Below are 17,557 nucleotides of genomic sequence, written 5' to 3' on the forward strand. Positions count from 1 at the left end.
TATGGCGTGCACTCCGCTCCGGAGTATTCCCTTACAGTTGGGTGCTGGCTGTGGAACACAGCCAACAGCTGCAATGTATGGCGTGCACTCCGCTCCCGAGAATGCTCCATATATCTTGCATGCACATCAAGGACTTAGGTTTCCTTTGTTTCATCATGAGGACATGTACTAATGTTAAAAGGAAGAAATAAGTGAAAATAGGAGATTACGCAAAAAATGTATTTATATTGCACTATAATTGGCCAGTCTTTAACAGAATTTAATTAAAAAAATAAAATAGTAATGTAGTCATCTATACAAGTTCTTCTCTCAGAGATGTACAGGTCCATAGACTGTAGAGAACAATCCATTATTGTGTATGGAAGACCTCAGAGGTAGGATGCCAGTCAAAGTCTGCCAGAACTTGCCCCTTAATTACCACAGAGACAGAGTGTGCTTTCGTTCCTCCATAATTTGCTGGCTCGGGTTTCACTAAATTCTTCCAATTAGCCAGTTAGATCGCAGCGGTCAGGTTAATGGATCCATATCTTTAGCATTCTCTGTCGTCACATTTGCTGCTGACTTCATTCTATCTTGGCCCATTTGTAATGTGTACAGTGAAGGTCCCAGCCTCACAATTTTACCACTTCCAAGGCATTCCTCTCCTTTGTAGAAAACCGCAAACTGGCAAAAAAGCAAAACAAACAGAAGTTATAGCACTGAAAGCGTGTAACAAACAAGGACTCCAGGAGAACTTCTAATAGGTCCCTGTGCAGACAGAAGGGCTCCTCATTTTATTTTGATGTGTAGTACCCTGACATAAGGTGATGAAGCAGACAGCGGACTCCGATGTGGACCTCATGCCAAAACTAGCTCAGAGTGTCCATGCGTGTCATTTCATCAGCTCCATAAAATACAGCTTCCGAAAAGGGTTTTCACCTAGTGCTCCTAGTCTTAATTTCTGTATCCCTGCACGCATCTGTCAAAGTGTCCTGTATAACATGATGGCTTTGCCATTCAGGAGCTGAGAAAAGCTGGTGGGCATACCGCATGTTGTCATCCAACTTTTCAGGAGCAGGTATAACTAAAGCACCTCGATAGAACAACGCGACAGATGGGGGCATCTCCTGGATTAGAGTTACTTGTGCTTTCTTAAGAGGAAATGCATTTTCTCATATGGTGCTTAAGTGCGTGGTAATATGCCAAGAAAGAAACATAGAAGACGCGGATCCATGACGGCAGCATCAAAACGGTGTTCTTTAGCCTGACTTATTTTGGGCAATTAAGGGTTCTCTCATTACAAGAATATAACATGTGTTTGTTAGGAGATTAGTAAGTGGACATGTAATCATCCAGATTCATCACACAGGCGGCCAATTTCTCACATTACCCTGCACTGAATAGTTACCTAAGGTCCCCAGCTACACATTGTAGTATAGACCAGTCTCCACTGGGCAGTGTACTCACTGCTGTGCGGCCTCGTCCTGCAGGAGCAATACACACCACAAACGCTGGTCTGAGATTTACAGCGCAGTATCAAAGGGACATGTGTCAGCACCAGATTGTTTTGTGTCCTACAAGTTGTATTTATGAACATTTAACTCACCATTATCTAATATATAAAGCTGAATTTGTGTGTGTGTGTGCGTGCGTGCGTGCGTGCGTGCGTGGGATTGGCATCTGCACCATCGCAGCTACAGCCACAAAATTTTGCACAGTCACACGTCTGGACCCCGAGAGCGTCATAGGCTATGTTGTGAGGAAAAATTTTAACCCCGCGCGTTCCAATTCACCAATTTTGCCCCTATCTACATAATGGGGAAAAAGTGAAAGGAAAAGTGTTGGAGGCAAATTGACAGCTGCCAGCTGTGAACAAGGGAGACTTAAAGAGTGAGAGCGATGGCACCAAAGAGTATATATCGTACAGTTGCTAAGATGGGGCCCCGACATGTGATACTCACCACACACGGGGATATGAACACACACAAAATGCGCCACACACTACCACGTGCTTGAGCACATATACCACCCTCAGCACACATTTCACCACACATACACCAACCTCTCCACATAAAAGTCGAAACACAAAAGTCGCCGCTCAAAACTCGTCACATGCAAAACTAGGCTCACGCAAAACTTGCCACACGTGCAAAACTCACCTCATGGAAAACTCGCCACACGCAAAACTTGCACATGCACAAAAGTTGCAACACATGCAAAAGTTGCCTCACGCAAAACTTGCACATACTCAAAACGCACCACACATAAAACTCGCCATGCGCAAAACTCGCCATGCGCAAAACTTGCTGCACACAACTTGCTATACTAACCTGTCACATGCAACTCGACACACAAAAAATTGCTACACTCAAGTCGCCACACAAAACTCATCTCACAAAACTCGCTACATGCATGTCGCCACATGCAACTCAACACACACAACTTGACACATGAAACTTGCCCTAAAACACACACAAGTCTGGTATTATCCTTCAAAAATAAAAATCTGATTAATAAGCAGACAAACTACAAGAGCAACAAATGTACCATATAGGAAATACGGCAGCTGTCAGTCACATGACCTGTCTATTATGTGCATGTGTGAGCTAATATATACTGCCAGAGGGGAGGGCTTCCTGTTGGCTGGGGATTTATCAGGCTGCCAATTTAGCTTACAAATACTGAGGTAAAAATACTGACCAAATAACGTGTGAATGCGGTTTAATACAGGAGGAAATTACATACAGATTATATATATATATATATATATATATATATATATATATATATATGAGCAGATGACACAGGTATATACTATATACAGGAGGAGATGATGACACACGTATATAATAATAATCTTTATTTTTATATAGCGCTAACATATTCCGCAGCGCTTTACAGTTTTGCACACATTATCATCACTGTCCCCGATGGGGCTCACAATCTAGAATCCCTATCAGTACGTCTTTGGAATGTGGGAGGAAACCGGAGTGCCCGGAGGAAACCCACGCAAACACGGAGAGAACATACAAACGCTTTGCAGATGTTGTCCTGGGTGGGATTAGAACCCAGGACCCCAGCGCTGCAAGGCTGCTGTGCTAACCACTACGCCACCGTGCTGCCCACTATATACAGGAGGAGATGACATACAGGTATATACTATATAAAAGAGGAGATGACATAGGTATATAGAGATGACATACAGCAGGTATATACTATATACAGGAGATGACATACAGGTGTATGCTATATATAGGAGGAGATGACATACTGGTATATAGTATATACAGAAGAGATGACATACAGGTATATACTGTATACAGGAGGAGATGACATACAGCAGGTATATACTATTTACAGGGAAGATGACATACAGGTATATACTATATGCAGGAGATGACATACAGGTGTATACTATATATAAGGGAGATGACAAACATGTATATACTGGGGAAAATGAGAGGCGTGAGGTGAAAATGAGGGGTGTGAGGTGAAAATGAAAAGGTGCGAGTGCAAAATGAGAGGAGTGAGGGAAAATAGTGGAGTGATCGGAAAATGACAGATGTGAGGTCGAAATGACAAGTGTTAGGGGGGAATGAGAGGAATGAGGGGGAAAATGAGAGGAGTGAAGGGGAAAATGAGAGGTGTAAGGGAGAAAATTAGAGATGTGAGGGGGAAAATGAGAGGCGTGATGGGAAAATAAGAGACGTGAGGTGCTATAACTAACCACAGATATTTACTATGCCCAGGCAACGCCGGGCTCTTCAGCTAGTAATAATAAATATCTACATAGATAGATATATTGCATATATATTACATATGCTATAGACAATTTTTCTTTTATTGGTGCCAATATTGGTAAATAAAGCTTTGACCCTTTCTTGTGTGGGAGATTTAAGACATTTTTACACGATTTTTTTTATTAACTTTTTATCATGTTGGGAACTGGAACCTGCAGTCACCTAAATTGCTGGTACAATACTTGTATATCGCAGTGCATTATACAAGTGACCGATCTCTCACAGGCAAGACTTAATAGGAGCCAACAAACATGGAGCCCTTCTTCCGCTTGCTATGACAACTCATCAGCCCCCCACACTTACAAGGCCGCTTACAAGGCCGCTCCGTGGACCCCACAAACACTTTCATCTCTCTGCAAATGGAACTGACAAGGCAAACTGCATACATTTCTCTTTAAAGGCAAAATCATTCAGATTGAGGACCGAGTGAAATACATTTTCTCATGGCACCGGATATTGCTGGAAGACTCTGTTGCCAACATTTGGAAGACATATTGTCAGTAAGTGACATTTCTTGAGATGATCCATAACCATGGTTACATTAGTCACTAATGAGCATCAGATATGCACAGCCTGTCGGCCATATGGCTCCGTTCTCTCTTTATGGGCAGAAGAACTACTCAAAGTGTCATTCCATTATGTAGATATCCAACACATTTAGCTCATTTGGCCAAAAAGAAAGGCTCACAATTGTCTATGGAATTTTGTGGTTGTGAAAGTTTGGGCACCCTTGGTCAAGATTACTGAAAAATCAAACAAAAAAAACCCAACAAAATTATATACAGTAGATTTATATTTTTGCCTAAAATACAAAGGAAATGTGTCATCTTTTCACTATAGCCCCTTTACAGATCATTTCATCTTCAACTTGCTTCAAAGTTCACAGTAACACCTAATTTTGAACAGTGGTGCCCAAATCTTTCCATGCCACCAACCCAAAACCCAATATATGTATTTTCATATATTTTGCTAGAATGGGATCAGAACATGATTGACAAGCTTCACCTGCAGACAGTAACTTTCCACCACTTGCCCCCAGGTAGGGCAGACCCATTAGTGCACCGTGCCCAGAGGTTGAGCTGCAGATACCGGTGAATACAATGATGGAGGAGGGAGCAGTCAGCAGCCTCTTCTACCACTGATCCGATGCATCTGAGAGCATAGCAGGCCCAATGTAGCCCCTATATCGTGCCTCAGTACACTGCACGGACCGGAGTAGTGGGGAATGGGGTTAGGAGAGTGGGTTTAGGTTTTTTGTCAGTACTGGTCATGGGCATCATAGTGAGGCAACATCATACTGTGTTAGGAGCAGATGATCAAGGAACAAAGGCTGAACAACAAAAGTTGAAGGACACTGCTGCAAGAGGATAGTATACAGGTTTTTTTTTTTTTTTTTTTTAATTAGAGTCCTTAATTGATTAAGCTTGGGTTGTCCATAATCTCCAGGTCCATAACAAACTTGTTCAATTATATATTTTTCACCAGTGCTGTATGACAGTGGGGAACCTCATACGTACCTAGTAACTGCCAATGAAAAAGTAGCATAATATTTTTTTTTAGAATAGAATGGAGTTAAAAAAAAAAATACAATAAAAAAAGCTGTGTAACAGTATCAACATTATAGCCTTCAGTCAATACTTCGCCCTTTCAGGAATGTTCCTCTAGATATTTAGTCATATTAAGTTTGCCAATGGAGAACAAAGGCTCTTTTACGTGGGCAGATGATCTGTTCATAAAGAGCGCCATCCAGAGAAATGGTAAGTGCTGGTTATGATTGCGACGTGGTGCTATAGATTGCACAAATGATCATTCCCCCCATAATGTAGTATGGGGGGAATGATCTCTTGTTCATATGAAGGGATCTGCTGCCAACAGCAGGCCACACAGCGAAAACCATTAATGACAAAGTGATGTATATGTGACGGCCGATCACTGGGCAGGTTCACACAGGACAATGGTCAGAATGAACACGTTTCTGGACAGCCAATCATCAGGCCATAACTAGAGACCACTTTTTATACATCCATAACCTGCATTAGTATTTGCAAGAAAAGACAGGCCTGGAGCCTACAGAGAAATGCTATAATGAACAGATTTGTATGTGTGTTTTAGACCTTTCCTAGCTTTGATTTCCATATATCGACACAAAATACTGACCAATATAGAATCCATCCTTTCACCTACCTGTCCAGGTGTAAGGGCTCGTATTGGCTTCACTAATGTTGCCCAAACTGTGCCATCCTGGTTCAGCGTTAGCACACATGGCACTAGAAATGGGAATACAAGTGTGTTAGGACAACGCTGGAAAGTAATACAGTGCTACAGCTCTATCCCTTTGCAAGCATTGCATGGGTGCACAATACATAGGATATACAAGTGGATCAGCACACAAGGTAATCACTGACAGCTCTGAAGCTTGGCAGCTCCTAGCCCTGTGCATAGCCATAATTATGGTTTACATCGCATATCATGCCCATGGCAATTAGAAGTTTGCTTCACCCTGTGAACAATGTAACTATTGAAATGTAAAAGTCTCAGACATAATTTCTAAGCTAGGCAACAAGACGTGACAGGCAGCGCATTTCTCGGGGATTACAGAACACTGTGGGTGCATTACATCAAGGAACAAGTCCAACAGCATGATGCACAATCTTCCCAAGAGCTCCCATAATCACAGACACGGCAGCCAGAGATACCCGCCAACGCTACAGATGGCATTACTGAGGGCAGTGGGGACAGAAGAGCGGACCTGTAGCCTGTCCCTCAGTCGGCATAGACAGGCAGAAAGCTGCGGCTGAATACAGACACATGGGCCTGGATGGGTGACCCAGTAATCAGATGCATGATGCTGGGGGAATGCAGATCTTCAGCAGGCTGAAGGGGACAATATTAAAGAGGTTTGCTGATAGGCAGCAGGAAGGATGCAGAGAATTTAAAGGAGATTTTTCCTTTTTGTGGAAATTCTGTCACCTGTTCCCTAGCAACGCAGTGTAAACTGCACATTGTTAGGGACACGTCATGATGAGACGCTTGGCCGGGATCCATCACTAAGGAACATCCGACAGAATGTTAAATGTCAGGCAGCAAATTTTAACTCGAGCAAATGCTTCCTGTCAATTTTCTGAGCAGCCATGCAAATTATTAGGGCATTCTCACATCCAGATTCAGTGGTTCTGGCCATTATCTAATATAGTCGGAGGTATAGCCGCACCTACAGAACCAGGGCTGACTCATGCGGCTTAGCCAAGGCTGCAGTAAATACCAACAGGCTCCCCCCGACCAAGAGCTACAGATACTGTCCAAATATTTCTGGACCCAACAAGTTGTCATTTTAGCAATTTAAGAAACCCATACATTCATGAAAGTTATATAATCAATAAGGGCTTAAAGTGCAGCCTCTCAGCTTTAATTAGAGGGCATTTACATTCTAGTTGGAGTATGGGTTTAGCAATTACATTTCTTTAATATGTAGCTGCCCCATCTTAAAAGGGACCAAAAGTAATTGGACAATTATCTCAAAAGCTCTTTACTGGGCTGCATGGCTTATTCCCGCAATCCATCATCAATTAAGCAGGTAAAAGGTCAGAAGCTGATTCTGTGTGTGGCATTTGCATATGAAATCTGTTGTTGCTGTGAACCTACAACATGCGGTCAAATGAGCCCTCAATGGAAGATAGACAGACCATTAGGCTGAAAAAAAGAAGAAATCCATCAGCGAGATAGCAGAAATGTTAGAAGGGGCCAAATCAACAGTCTAGCTTCAGCAAGCCCTAGGATGCAATGACAACTTATCAATTCTCAGTGATCACGTAGTGGGGAGCTGGTGTGCCATTTAGTGGACATTGATAGCGATGGACAGTGGCATTTAAATGGTTTAAACAGTGATTGGAGCAAGCTCCATCAGATGTTTTTGTGGGCAGATGCTGGCTATGTAACATAGCTATATGATGTAAATTTGCATTAATCATTTCAAAAGGGTTAAAGAGCAAATACGGTACTTTTCAAAATGTCAAACATGCAAGATGAAAAATGCTTACAAAGTTTGGTTACTTTACTACTGTGTTGTGGCACTTACTAATATGTAAGCATTACAGGTGCACTTCCTAGACTGCTTAGTGTAACTTTGCTTACAGACCATTGATCCTGGGGATGGTGGGTCCTAAGACCTTTGTGCAGATGGTGCAGTGTTGCGCACATGCTCAACCACTTTTCCATTTAATTTGATGGTACTGACAGACATGGCTGTTCCATCAGTCTCATTAGACCATAATTGAAGTGCAAGCTCTCTTCAGCATCAACTACAGGCTTTTGGCTTGAAAACCTATGCCGGAAGCGAATATTTTTTTTTTTTTTAACCATAAAATTTTTATTTTATTAAACATTTTATAACAAAACAGGGTCTTACAAGTATTTAGTTTCTGTAAACAATATAAACGATATAAGGCTATCAATGACCTTAATTCTACAAAGACGTAAATGACAAAGACAAGACAATAAGGTGTAGAGGGAAGGGAGGAAAGAGAGAGGGAAAAAAAAAAAAAAAAAAAAAAAGGGAAAAACCTCAGTTAAATCGATTAATCAAATCCGAACTCAGTCGCACTACAGGTCGGATCCCGCTGCATAATAATCCCACGGGGACCATATAGCCTGGAAGCGCACCACCGAGTCATTTAGTAAGGCTGTAAGGTGTTCCATCCTTCTGACATCCATGATCCGTCCAAGGAGGATCTGAAGCGAAGGGGGACTCGGCTGTCTCCAAAGACGCGCAATCAGGCATCTGGCCGCCGTAAGGATATGTTGCAATAATCTATTGGAAAGTTTGCCCATACCCGGCGCCCCGTGACCAAGGAGAAGCACTAGCGGGTTTAGTTCTATGTCTGCATGCAATACCTTATCGATGAGGGACTTAACCTGACCCCAAAAGGGCACAATTTTTGGGCATGACCAAAATATGTGGACAAGAGAACCAGTGCTTCCCCCACATCTCCAACAGGAGGGAGGGATAGAGGGATTCAGTCCATGCAGAAACTCTGGAGTGTGATACCAGTGCATTAGTATCTTATAGATATTTTCTCTGTAGAGAGTACACACTGATGATTTTGCGGCATTCCTCCAAATGACAGACCACTCTCGGGGAGAAATACGCCGCTCCAAGGCAGCCTCCCACTTGCGCATATATAGAAAAGACTCACCAGACCCATCCTGTGGATCCGATAAAATGTTGTAAATTTCTGAAATCAGACCCCTGGTGTTCACGCCTCTCCTGCAAATTTTCTCGAAATCCGTGGGGATCGAAGCTCCCGCTTTACCATATAGGGAGTTAGCAAAATCTCTAATTTGTAGGTTGGAAGCGAATATTAAAGTTCACCTATAGAAAGTACTGTAGACTATGTTGAATTGAATGCTTGAAATAAGCAATACTTTAGAACAAAGGTGGGTCCTGCAATGCTGGGGCAGATGTTGAGAAACTGCTCAATTTTTCATTTCCAGAAAAAAAATTATTTGAGGAAAACCAAATAAACAAAAAAAAAAAAAAAAAAATTGCTGCCCACCACTGGACAACCCCCTTTCAAATACCCCCAGACTGCTGCATGCATCTTTTCCAGTTATAGGTATAATGATGATGATCCTGTGGCACAACGTCACTTGACAGCTGTAGCAGTCACAGGACATTTTTGGTTATATCACAGCACTGGCGTGGGACCCTGGGCTTAGAATGGGCAAACTGTGCCAGTCCAGGGGGAAAGGAAGTTTATTTTATTCAATGCAGCAATCTGGGGGGATTTACAAGGGGTTCTCCCTTTAAAGGGTAGGTTTAAACAGCTCATAATGGACGTGCATTTTTACTAATTGGAGATATCCGGAATGTGTCACATGCGGAATGGATAGGTCTTCTATTCATTACACATGCATGTATCTTTTTACCCCTGTATAAAGTGTAATTCTGAAACTGAATGAGCACACTTTGGACTGGAGAGATATTTGGGCATGTTGAGGGAGGAATCAGCAGGTTTACATGGTTGCAGGGACTAGTCAGGTGGCACTGCAGGGAGCCGCTAGCAAGAGCACACACTGAGCGCTGCCATAGAGGTGCCCAGCTCGGCATGTGCACCTGACCTCTGTTTCTACGCAGGTTTGGGTGCTTCAATGGCTGTAACATTGCTGCAGTATTCTACTTCCATCCATTTTGTTGTTCCTGTCCGTAGGATGGACAGAGGCCAGGTCTGCATGCGGAGTTTGCAGGACCGATAGATGCACTTGTAAAAGCTTGTGTATTTCAAGTTACCATACTACCTTGGTAGTCCTTCAATAGGAATAGTTCATTAGTGCATTATCATAAAAAAAATGACAGTTTCTCTCAAAAATGATTTCTACTAGAGATGAGTGATTTGCGCTGCCCTGATCTGGTGCCCCGTTCTCCCCGGCAGCCGGCCTTCACCTCGTACACAGCATTCTGGGAGCCTCTAGCCACTTACTTGGGCACACCGCATCATGATCGGCCTAATTACATAACATGGGAATTGTAAATGGCCTGCCCAGGATGCCGTGTGCAGACTGGCCGCCATAGAGGAGTGGACACAACCAAGGCAGTGCCAATTATCTTAGGGTTTTTTTTTTTTTTTTATTTATTAACACAAACAGACCTAGCTATGTTTCTAAATAATGAGCTAACACCCCAATGCCAATTTGTTACGTGGCTACCTCCTAAACATTACCCAGATAACCTGTGCCCTGCCCCCTCTTCTTAATTAGCATGTTGTGATAAATGTGTACACAGATGTACAGCAGGTTTTCCCAGGTTCCATGTTAAAAGTCTATTTATATTGTATGATGCTACTGCAAGTAAACAGATGGCAAACATCCTAGAACATACAGCATGGTTCAACACAGATGGAAGGAAATCATTTCTATGACAAATGTACCTAGTGCCATCTGGTGTTGAAATCTAAAATGACACTCCATCATTTTATTCTTCACCAGCTCTGCAGGAGGCTCCTCTGAAATCCAATGCACTCTGTCAGTCCGCAGCAAGTCCCTGAATAAGGCAGGGTGATCTGTGCATGGGGCCTTCAACATACAGAATAGAACCGTCACTAGTTGTGAATGCGCTGGTCAATGAATACATAGCATCTAATATGTTGAAATACAACTCATAACTTTAGGTGACAACCAGAACTATCCTGTAACACACCAACTTACTCCCAAACTACCAAGATCCTGCAGTTCCATAGACCCGCCCGTGGTCCTTCACATTGGAGGCTCATTCAACATTTACAGGCACTAAATACCTGCACATTCATAAAGGGAATCTGTCAGCAGATTTTTACTATCCCATCTGAGAGCAGCATGATGTAGGAGCAGAGACCTCGATTCCAGCAATGTATCACCTACTTTACTGGGTGCTGCTGTTTTAATTAAAGGACTGATTTATCTTCTAGAGATCTAGCAGTTCTCCGAATGCTGAGCTCAGTAAAACCCCACCCCAAGATATGCTTTCTGCCTATGCAGAGTGCCCACTGACATCTCAAAATCAGTGTTAGTGGCACGGTGTGTCTGCATGGCAGCAGGTTTGCTATTCCTCAAGTAATAAAAATCTGTTTTATCAGCACACTATCAAAGCCACCGCAAGCAGCCCAGTAAGTGACACATTGCTGCAATCAGGGTCTATGTCTTTACATTATGATGTTCTCAGATTAGGAGGCAAAAAACTGGTGACAGATTCTTCAACGCTTCCCATGTGAAGACTCCTATAGATCTATAGGCACTCTGCCCCTCTTCCCTCCAGGGCAACTCTTCTGCATGTTATCCCCTTCTTACCTGCTCTCTCAGACACCATCCCTCCGCCATCATCTACATTGACAGTCTTGTAGTTTTCATGCCGACTACTTAACCTATTAATAGCTGGATAATTTCCACACTGTAGCGATCACTTTCTGTCACCTCCTTACTAAAGGCAGGATTACAAGGAAAGGTAACCTTTCTATGACGTCGGTGGATGGCAGCACCCGCTGTACAGTGAAGGCAGCTCGCCTGCCCAGACTACGGGCAAAGGCCTCAGCACAAGTCACAAAACGCTCCCATACAAGTCATTGTTCTATGTCCATGTACTCGTCTGTAACAGGCAGGACAGCTACACTCCATGATTACATCCAGGAAATGCAAGAAACCGACAAGCACCAAAAAACCAAGCAGAGAAAAATCTACACCTTTACCAGGTCTAAAATGACTAAATAACAGCCACACGGGATTGTAAATTAGAGACTAATTTATCTTAAAACTCACCACGAAAATTTCACTTGTTGCAACATCTTTATCCACCACAAACCATGCGTCTCGTTGGCCGCCTATTCTTGCTCTCTGGCCCAAAGTGAAAAGAAACCAACCTGGGAAAAAGAATGCATGTGGATTTTATTAGCTGCCGCACAAATACGGAAATTACCGTATATATGCATTTTCTATACACATACTACTACTGTCTTTTGTCCGTCAGATCATAAACTTGTTACACTGAACAAAAAAAAATCTAAAGTTCATGGATACAATTAACAGCTGAATGGTAAAATTATAACAAGAGGTTTAGAAATAAATTGGATTCTTTTTTCCAGAATCCCTTTCGGTAGAGAAATGCACGCTGACCGCGGACCATGCAGCAGGGTGTTCTACTACAGACCACAGCACATAAGTGGTTTCACACCACTACGGAGATTTTTTTTTTTCTCCACAAAAATCCTAAAAAAAAAAAATCCCACAAAAGGCAAAATGTTTCACACTGCAACACTTTGTAAAAATTAGTTGAAGGGCATCTGTCAGCAGGACTTCATACCCCAAACTATACACACTAACACATTGGGCAATGCCTCCTGCTTGAGAGACAGCCTCTATGCTGCGCAACATCAGGCCATGGAGCCGTCAGTCAGGCAGGAAGCAGCGCTGGCCAGGGAACGGAGCTGGAGTGACACAGGCAACTAACGGACTGGCCATGTAAAGGTATTGATGGACTCTGAAAGAGCTACATGCACATCAAAAGTGTGTAAAGTGTGTGGACGGAACCTGCAGACAGATGGGAGGAAAAAAAAACAAAAAAAAACACGCACAACATGCACACGTGCGCGCTTTACTGCTAGTATTGCTGCAACCATTACAATCATTAACAAAGTAAGCCAGTCCAGAGATCTAGAGGGAGTCTACATGTGAAATGGTTGAGGGGGCTTATTAGCACCTTCCTGACCAGGTTACATTTTCTGACCACTGTCACTTTATGTACTTACTAGCTGAAGAGCCCGGCGTTGCCTGGGCATAGTAAATATCTGTGGTTAGTTATAGCACCTCACTTCCCTTATTTTCCCATCACGCCTCATTTTCTCCCTCACACCTCGTTTTCCCCCCCTCACACCTCTCATTCCCCCCTCACTCCTCTCATTCCCCCCTAACACTTGTCATTTCGACCTCACATCTGTCATTTTCCGATCACTCCACTATTTTCCCTCACTCCTCTCATTTTGCACTCACACCTTTCATTTTCACCTCAGTATATACATGTTTGCCATCTCCCTTATATATAGTATACACCTGTATGTCATCTCCTGACGAAGGATTAAGATCCGAAACGCGCGTTGGGGTGCGCTATCAAAAGACGTGGCTGACCCTGCTATTTAAAGGTAGATTGTGTGCATATCCCTATCTCCTACACCCTGCACTTTAGATTCATTTCTGTGGTGGGGCTCCTGCTGGATCTTCTCTGCAGTGAGACTCTGCATTTAAGCATATTTTATTAAGGCACCTGTGAACACTTTTGTGGCTGTGCTGCATTTCACTTAGGCTGATATATACTGGCATCCTTTGTAATCTTTCATTGGCATAATATATAATTGCAGCTTGCACATTTCACCATAGCACTTTATATATGAGAGGTATATCATTACCTATATTGTGTGATACTTTGGTCGAGATAACTGCCCCTTTGCACATTTAAATTGCTGTTTGCACACGTTATACGTTGAATTACATGTAGGCCAATATATGGTATTTGTATTTAGTCACGTTGCACTTTATATATTTTATTTGGCACATATAACCATTTTTTGCACGTTGTATATGTGAGGTACATTACGACCTATAGGGCATCACAAGTAGGCTGATATATATGGGTATTTCTTGGTAATTGCAACTCTGCACTTTACATATCGCAATTTGCATATACTACCTCACATATAAATTTTTGTCCAAAAAATTTTTTAGTCATAAAATTCTGTTATAATTTTTTCATATTTTATATATATATATTTTTTTTTAAAAATAGGGTAGCACTAACCTTACATCTAGATATATAAATACAATCGGGTCAGCCTTTACCATCTTCTTTTAATATATATTTTTTATATCTAATTTGTTGTAAATTTCTCATGTCCTGTTGTGCGCACAATTTGTTATATTATTTTTGCCAATCGCATATAATAAAGGCATTTTATATCTATTCCCTGCTTGGTGTTTTTTCTGGGTACTTCTGTATATTGGTTGTGTCTGCCTCTACCTCCTGTATATAGTATATACTTGTATGTCATCTCCCCTGTAAATAGTATATACCTGCTGTATGTCATCTCCTCCTGTATATTGTATATACCTATGTGTCATCTCCTCCTGTATATAGTATATACCTGTGTGTCATCTCCTCCTATATATAGTATATACCTGTAAGTCATCTCCTCCTGTGTATAGTATATACCCGTGTGTCATCTCCTCCTATATATAGTATATACCTGTGTGTCATCTCCTCCTATATATAGTATATACCTGTATGTCATCTCCTCCTGTATATAGTATATACCTGTGTGTCATCTCCTCCTGTATTAGACCTCGTTCACACGTTATTTGGTCAGTATTTTTACCTCAGTATTTGTAAGCTAAATTGGCAGCCTGATAAATCCCCAGCCAACAGGAAGCCCTCCCCCCTGGCAGTATATATTAGCTCACACATACACATAATAAACAGGTCATGTGACTGACGGCTGCCGTATTTCCTATATGGTACATTTGTTGCTCTTGTAGTTTGTCTGCTTATTAATCAGATTTTTATTTTTGAAGGATAATACCAGACTAGTGTGTGTTTTAGGGCGAGTTTCATGTGTCAAGTTGTGTGTGTTGAGTTGCATGTGGCGACATGCATGTAGCGACTTTTGTGAGATGAGTTTTGTGTGGCGACATGCGTGTAGCAACTTTTTGTGTGTCGAGTTGCATGTGACAGGTTAGTGTAGCAAGTTGTATGCAGCAAGTTTTGCGCGTGGCAAGTTTTATGTGTGGTGCGTTTTGAGTATGTGCAAGTTTTGTGTGAGGCAACTTTTGCATCTGTTGCAACTTTTGTGCATGTGGCAATTTTTCCGCGTGTGCAAGTTTTGCGTGTTGCGAGCTTTCCATGAGGTGAGTTTTGCACATGTGGCGAGTTTTGCATGTGGTGAGTTTTGCATGTGGCAAATTTTGCGCGTGGCGAGTTTTGAGTGGCGACTTTTGTGTTTCGACTTTTGTGGCAAGGTTTGTGTATGTGTGGTGAAATGTGTGCTGAAGGTGGTATATGTGTTCAAGCACGTGGTAATGTGTGGCGCATTTTGTGTGTGTGTTCATATCCCCATGTGTGGTGAGTATCCCATGTCGGGGCCCCACCTTAGCAACTGTACGGTATATACTCTTTGGCGCCATCGCTCTCATTCTTTAAATCGTTCACATCTGGCAGCTGTCAATTTGCCTCCAACACTTTTCCTTTCACTTTTTCCCTATTATGTAGATGGGGGCAAAAATTGTTTGGTGAATTGGAAAGCGCGGGGTTAAAATTTCGCCTCACAACATAGCCTATGACGCTCGCGGGGTCCAGACGTGTGACTGTGGAAAATTTTGTGGCTGTAGCTGCGACGGTGCAGATGCCAATCCCGGACATACACACACACATTCAGCTTTATATATTAGATAACTCTGGAACGCTTCAACGGATCCCGGTGATTCTGAGAATATTTTTTTCATGACATATTGTACTTTATGATAGTGGTAAAATTTATTCGACATGACTTTTGTTTATTTGTGAAAATATTGGAAATTTGGCAAAAATTTAGCAATTTTCAAACTTTGCATTTAAATGCCCTTAACCCCTTAGTGACAGAGCCAATTTGGTACTTAATGACCAGGCCAATTTTTGCAATTCTAACCACTGCCACTTTATGAGGTTATAACTCTGGAACGCTTCAACGGATCCCGCTGATTCTGAGATTGTTTTTTCGTGACATATTGTACTTCATGATAGTGGTAACATTTCTTCGATATTACTTGCGATTATTTATGAAAAAAACGAAAATATGGCGAAAATTTTTAAAATTTTGCAATTTTCAAACTTTGTATTTTTATGCCCTTAAATCAGAGAGATATGTCACGAAAAATAGTTAATAAATAACATTTCCCACATGTCTACTTTACATCAGCACAATTTTGGAAGCAAAATTTTTTTTTGTTAGGGAGTTATAAGGGTTAAAAGTTCACCAGCAATTTCTCATTTTTACAACACCATTTTTTTTTTAGGGACCACATCACATTTGAAGTCATTTTGAGTGGTCTATATGATAGAAAATAATGAAGTGTGACACAATTCTAAAAACTACACCCCTGAAGGTTCTCAAAACCACATTCAAGAAGTTTATTAACCCTTTACGTGCTTCACAGGAACTGAAACAATGTGGAAGGAAAAAATGAACATTTAACTTTTTTTTGCAAACATCTTAATTCAGAACCATTTTTTTTTATTTTCACAAGTGTAAAAACAGAAATGTAACCATAAATTTTGTTATGCAATTTCTCCTGAATACGCCAATACCCCATATGTGGGGGTAAACCACTTTTTGGGCGCACCGCAGAACTTAGAAGTGAAGGAGCGCCGTTTGACTTTTTCAATGCAGAATTGGCTGGAATTGAGATCGGACGCCATGTCACGTTTAGAGAGCCCCTGATGTGCCTAAACAGTGGAAACCCCTCAAGTGACACCATTTTGGAAACTAGACCCCTTAAGGAACTTATCTAGATGTGTGTTGAGCACTCTGAACCCCCAAGTGCTTCACAGAAGTTTATAACGTAGAGCCGTGAAAATAAAAAATCGCTTTTGTTTACACAATAATGATCTTTTCGCCCACAAATTCTTATTTTCACAAGGGTAACAGGAAAAATTAGACCACAAAAGTTGTTTTCCAATTTGTCCTGAGTATGCTGGTACCCCATATGTGGGGGTAAACCACTGTTTGGGCGCACGGCAGAGCTCAGAAGGAAGGAGCGCCGTTTTGGAATGCAGACTTTGATAGAATGGTCTACGGGTATTATGTTGCGTTTGCAGAGCCCCTGATGTACCTAACCAGTAGAAACCCTCCACAAGTGACCCCATTTTGGAAACTAGACCCCCCAAGGAACTTATCTAGATGTGTGGTGAGAACTTTGAATGCCCAAGTGCTTCACAGAAGTTTATAATGCAGAGTCATAAAAAAAATATATAGATATATTTTTCCACAAAAAAGATTTTGTAGCCCCCAAGTTTTTATTTTCACAAGGGTAACAAGAGAAATTGGACCCCAGAAGTTGTTGTCCAATTTATCCCGAGTACGCTGATGCCCCATATGTGGGGGTAACCCACTGTTTGGGCGCACGGCAGAGCTCAGAAGGGAGGGAGCACCATTTGACTTTTTGAGCGCAAAATTGGCTGTCGTGTTTGGAGACCCCCTGATGTACCTAAACAGTGGAAACCCCCCAATTCTAGC

At 41.9% G+C, this 17,557-nt stretch overlaps 1 protein-coding gene across 1 annotated transcript in view; it reads right to left on the bottom strand.

Moving 5' to 3' along the window:
• Positions 1–205: 205 nt before the first annotated feature.
• The window catches only part of TRMU (tRNA mitochondrial 2-thiouridylase), a 31,991-nt gene continuing 14,639 nt past the window's right edge, over positions 206–17,557 (bottom strand). The window contains exons 8-11 of the mRNA XM_069764990.1: positions 12,063–12,163; positions 10,703–10,847; positions 5,964–6,046; positions 206–663 (exon numbers count right to left, since the gene is read on the bottom strand). Of these exons, the coding sequence (XP_069621091.1) occupies positions 508–663; positions 5,964–6,046; positions 10,703–10,847; positions 12,063–12,163 (485 nt within the window). The 3' untranslated portion in view covers positions 206–507. The remainder of the gene's footprint in view (positions 664–5,963; positions 6,047–10,702; positions 10,848–12,062; positions 12,164–17,557) is intronic.

Source organism: Ranitomeya imitator, chromosome 4 (genome assembly GCF_032444005.1).
Source record: "Ranitomeya imitator isolate aRanImi1 chromosome 4, aRanImi1.pri, whole genome shotgun sequence".
In the NCBI taxonomy this organism is placed as follows: domain Eukaryota; kingdom Metazoa; phylum Chordata; class Amphibia; order Anura; family Dendrobatidae; genus Ranitomeya; species Ranitomeya imitator.